Here is a 5,340-nt window from a genome sequence, read left to right as displayed (position 1 = left end):
TAATCTGTCGACCCCTCAGACAAAGTTTATTTGTGGTGACTTTTAAACTCCTGACTTGCCTTCCAATCACCGAGTTTAAAATGAAAAGCTTTAAATAAACACCAGGAATAGAAGATAAATAAACTTTTTTTCCCCCTTGCAAGTGCCTAGCTTGGCGAGGTTCAGACTCAAATCCCCAGAGGACAGAGCGCTCTCTTTTGTGTTAATGTTTAAAAGATTTTCCAATGCCGGAGTTTATTCCTACTGCAAACATTTCTATTTACAAGGTCAAGTGTATCAGCACTCGACACAGCTTAAGAGTGTAATTATTTATCTAAGGGCGTTTGAGTGTAGATCAGTAGCTCTGGCAGGAGCCCAGCCTTCAGCCCACTGCTAAACAACTCCTCACAACAATATTACAAGTTCTGGTAATTGTTCCTCTCCCCAGTATGTTTACTTTTGCCGGCCCGAATGTTTTGTAACAAAATTTTGTACTTTTTTACTCAAAGTGCGAAAATGACTTTGAAGTTGAGTCTCCCAGGTTTCCTAAGACCTATTGATAACAGATGTTATTGGCATGTTTGATTGTATGAGAATGTCTAGTAGCCAGAGAGGACTCTCCTGAGGGTGGGGGGGCAAGGGGAGGGTCCCAGTGTAAAGGGGGAGGGGAAAGAAATGTCTGGGTTAGCCCTAAATTATGTGAAGCCTCTCCACAAACGTAAATACCAATGGAGACCAGTCAAATTATATCTTGTAGCTGCCTGATTTACAGATGTCTAATTGTTCATTAAATTGAAGGCAGAAATAAGAGCCCTCATTTCTTGTCTTGTATTGTATTTTAATTTCAGTTGATGGTTGATAGATTCCCAGTGGTCCCTCCACCCCCCTCCTCACCCATTATTGGGTTAACCACAATGTAACTCTGGAAAGTAACTACACCATATTCATTATTTAAAACTCTTTACTGATGTACACATTTTAATAAAATCAAATAACAAAAAAATACACAAAGCCACCGTTACTTAAAACATAGGACTTTTTTAAAAAAAACAATGTCTATAAAAATACAATGTTTAAGGCAGTTTGGAAATGCATTTATACATTTCTACAATGTCCATAAATTCTCTTGAAAATAAGAATGTTAACTTCAAATCTATAAAATACACTGTACACTTCAAAATTGTTCTAGATAGAGCACACTTCACAATGGACTGTGGTTTTGGATCCCTGGTGACAAACGGTTTCTTTACATTTCAGGGAGGAAAGGTGTACCATGGATGCGGATTTAAGTTTTTTAATTTCTTTTAAAAAATAAATTATTTCTGAAGCATACAATTTATAAAAATTCTATATACAAAATACAACAACTGGTAACAAACCCCAGTTTTAATACATTTTATATACGAAGTACCAGGGGTGAGCGCCCTGATAAAAGCAGAGGCAATATATATTCTCCGCATATTTGTACGTACAATTTCTTGATGCAAAGAAAATGACAACAAAACAAACATCATAAAGAGGCTTTCATAGATGGCAGTGCAGAGCTCTTTTAAATAAAAAGTTGCATTGTTCAACACCACTAGCAACTGTTTAGATCAGAATTTTTGGATCCTTAATCCTAAGAAATGTGCAAGAGATCAGAGTGGTGGCAATGAAATTAAAATCAAGGGCTAAAACTTACCCAAAACTAATTAAGGAAAATTAACCCCTCTCATGCCTGCCCGCCCGCCCCCCACCCCACCCCCCCAAAATAACTGAGGATTCTGGGCGCGGATACCAAGACTAAACGAATGAATCGGTTACGATTGCAATGTCTTCACTGGCCACAATAAAAGTCGATTACCTGCACTCCCCCCCCCCTTGCAGGAGAAACGCTAATAAACAGCCCCTTTGCAAATATAAATCCTCCTTCAAAACCCCTGCTCCAAACCCAGTCCCTTGAAACTCTTAAGACCCCACTAGTCAGCAGCCTCTCTTCGGAGTCCAGGACTACGGTTCTGTCCCCCCAGGCCCGTTTCATGTCGGGGGTCCGGAGTTAGGCTGGTTTCTGCGGGGAGCTGTCTGGAACCCGGAATGGGGGCAGGGGAGGATGTCCAAAAAGTCCTGCTCAGGAGAGGAGGCGAGGGTCGTGCCAAGAGTCAAGGCGGGGAGACCGGCTAGGCAGAAACCACCTAGAAAACGTTTTGGAAAATACCCCCGACCACCCCTCTGTCCCCGAGCCACAGGTGCCCCGGCGCCGACCCTCCCGTGGCCGACGGCGGGGGGGCGCGATTGTTAAAAGGGCAGCGAGTGCAGCAGCAGCAAGATGGAGGCAAGCGGGGTCCAGGCGCCTCGGGGCGCCGAGCGGCAGCCGCTGCTGCTGCTCCTGCGCCCGGACCCGTAGGGCAGGTCCCCGCGGCCGCCCGCCGCAGCAGCGCCGCCGCCCGGGCGCGGAGGGTGCGGGACGCCGTCGTCGTCGTCCAGCGGCTGCTCGCCGCCCGCGCCCCCGGCGCGCTGCTCATCGTCGTACTCCTCGTCGTAGTAGTCGTCCAGGCCCCCGTCCGAGCCGCTGCTGCCCGGGCCGTTGCCCAGCTCGGCGCCGAAGCACAAACGGGCCATGTTCTCTTTGACCGACTCGCAGATGGGCCGCTCCAGGCCGTCGCACACACAGTCGTTGAGCAGCGCCGCCTTGGGCACGGCCAGCATGTCCTCGATGACCGTGCGGCACTCGTCGGTGCAGCGCAGCCCGTTGAAGAGCTTCCCGCAGTAGGTCAGGTAGCGACTGAGCGCCAGGTTGCAGCGGCTGTCGCGGTCGCAGCGCCGCCGGGCCTCGGTGCAGCCCATGACCCCGCCCGCGCCCGGGCCGCCCGCGCCGCCGCCGCTCGTCCGGGGCAGGCACGGCTCAATGGCGCGCTTGGTGGACTTGCAGTTCTCGTCTTGCGCGCAGTCACAGTCCTCCAAGGCGGGCCCGCGGCGCGTGTGGTTGAGCTGAATAAGGGCCGAGATGCAGTGGCTCGGGCAGCGCCAGCGCGACGAGAAGGACGCGGCCGAGGCCGGGAAGGCGGCGGCGGCGGCGGCGGCCCCCGGCGCGTCGCCCCCGCTGCGCTGCGCCAACACCGGTGCGCACGCCTCGGCGTACTGGTTGTAGGCGTAGCTGCACTCCGGCTCCCCCTGGCACTGCAGCAGCGCCTGCCAGCAGATGAGGCGGCGGCCGTGCGCCAGCCCGGAGCCCCGCGGCGCCGAGCCCAGCAGCTGCAACAGCGCCATCAGGCACAGCCAGGCGCCCGGCACGGTCCCCCCGCGGGCCCCGCCGCCGCCGCCCAGCAGCCCTGCCACCATCGCGGGCAGCGGCGGCCGCCGGGCGAGGAGCGGAAAGGACACGAGGCGTGGGGAGCGGCGGACGCGGAGCCGGCGGAAAAGTTTGCCCCAGTCCTGCCAACTTCTTGCATGAGTGTTTTCATAAATCCATGCGCGCCGCTGGCTGGTGCCCCGCTGCTTGCAGAAGGTCGGCTCTCGCTGGGATTGCAGGGGCTTCCTAGAAGTGCAAGGCCGCGGAGAACCCCTCCGGTCGGCCCCCGGCAGTGGCGGGAGGCGCTCACTGCCGCCCTGAGGGGCTGCGGGCCGCGGGGTCGCGGCGGGGCTGTGGGACCGCGCGGCGCCGTGAGTGCATTTTGCTCCGCGCCTGCAGATCCGTTGTGCGGCCGCGGCGGCTCCTTCCTCCCAGGCTCAGCGCCGCGCCGCCGCCGCCGCCGCGGGCTCTCGCATCGCGCCGCTTCCTGGCTCGCGTCCCGGCGCTGCCCGCCTTCCCGCGGCCCGGCCGCCCGCGTCCCCTCCCCCTCCGCCCGCGGCGACCCCGGCCTCGGCCGAGCTCCGGGGAGCTCTTTTCGGGCGGCGCGGGGAGAATGGGAAACTTGGCGCGGCCGGAGAGCGGCTCCCGGGCTTCCCTCGGCGGCGGCTTCTCGGGTGACAAGGAGCCCGGGGAGCGGATCCGCTGAGCCTGGCTGCGGACTCGCTCGCAGCGAGGCTTTAAATACAAAAGTGGGCCGGGAGCCCCCGCGTGGTGCCGCGGTGCCCCCTCATTATGCATGCATGGAAAAGCAAACAAACAAAAACATTAGCAACGCTCCTCCGGCTCGCCGAGCCCTGGCCCCGCGCGCTCCGAGCTTGCCCGCTTTCTCCTTTCTCCACTCTCTTTCGCCCTTTGCTCGGCCCCCTTTCCCGGCTTTTCGAGATGCTATTGGTCCCGCCTGTTGTTGTTGAAACTTTTTTTTTTTTTTTTTTACGAGCCGCTGGAGTGGGGTTGCGGAGTGGGGGAGGGCGGGGAGGGTGGTGGGCAGCTCACATTCAGGCATTCAGGGCTTGAAAGGAACGGCTTAAGGAGCCTGACAGAGGCCCGGGAGCTCCTCCTACTCTTAAGGAGGCTCGGATATGGAGCCCTTGCTGGCGCACAGAACCAGAGGGCAGAGCTCAGGGGCAGCTGTTTGCAACCGGCTCGTCCACGGTCCTTTTTGTTTGGTTCTTCTGATTTTTTTTTTTTTTTGGTACTTTTATTAGTTGTCCCTGGCCCCCGTGTGTGCTTTCTACTGGATTCAGAATTCAGTTTGTTTTTCGAGTTCCCCATCTTTGCCTGATCATCACAGTGGGAGGAGAGAAATCAGAGAATATGATGCGGGATGTTTAAACTTAAAAAAAAAAAATCCAAACGCACACAAGAGGCACACGCTTTAGTTAGGGAGATACTGATGAGGTATTTGCAAATCCTTCCTCTACCACCCCTTCATCCCCCAGCACCCTGGTGCCAATGGCAAGTATGGCCCTGGAGTCAGACATCATTGCCAATTGCATGCCAGAAATCCAATAAGCCAAATTAATTTTTGTTTAAAGAATATAAGTTTCTAACACGGACGGCGATGAAAAAAACAGTAATAGTATTAAAAATATTTAGGGATGTTGAGCAGTACCATCTGGGCGCAGTCAGAACATAGAGGAAGGGGATAAATTGGCACCCTCCAAGGTTTCTATTAAAGCGCGTGTTTCCATCTCTCTCGGTTTAAGGGAAACCGCCCAGGTACAGCAGCCTCTGCGATCCAGGCGTGGGAGTTTGCGAACTACCTTAACTGCGGCGCAACGCAGCGTTCGACCACCAGAGGCACCCGGCGCCTGCGGCCTGTCAAAAACTGGCGCTTTTTTCCTCCCCTGTCCGTGGAGAGACTATCAACTCCATCTGTCACAAAAATTAAGGCTAGATCTCCTCTCCAGAAGCCGAGGGAGCCGGGGCTCCAGTGCGCACGGAGTTCGGCTGTCTGCCTCTCCCCGGGGGCCCGGTGAGATGGAAATGGCAAAAGTTAGAATAGAGACACAGCGTCTGCAGACTTTGGCTGC

At 55.0% G+C, this 5,340-nt stretch overlaps 1 protein-coding gene across 1 annotated transcript; it reads right to left on the bottom strand.

Moving 5' to 3' along the window:
• Nucleotides 1–922: 922 nt before the first annotated feature.
• Nucleotides 923–3,318, bottom strand: GAS1 (growth arrest specific 1). The gene has a single exon (XM_059072362.2). It carries the CDS (start codon nt 3,295–3,297, stop codon nt 2,254–2,256), a length of 1,044 nt encoding a protein of 347 aa, XP_058928345.1. The 5' UTR covers nt 3,298–3,318; the 3' UTR covers nt 923–2,253.
• Nucleotides 3,319–5,340: the final 2,022 nt, after the last annotated feature.

Source organism: Kogia breviceps, chromosome 8 (genome assembly GCF_026419965.1).
Source record: "Kogia breviceps isolate mKogBre1 chromosome 8, mKogBre1 haplotype 1, whole genome shotgun sequence".
Classification (NCBI taxonomy): Eukaryota; Metazoa; Chordata; class Mammalia; order Artiodactyla; family Physeteridae; genus Kogia; species Kogia breviceps.
The sequence above is the reverse complement of the archived record's forward strand: the minus strand, read 5'-3'. Positions and strand labels throughout refer to the sequence as shown.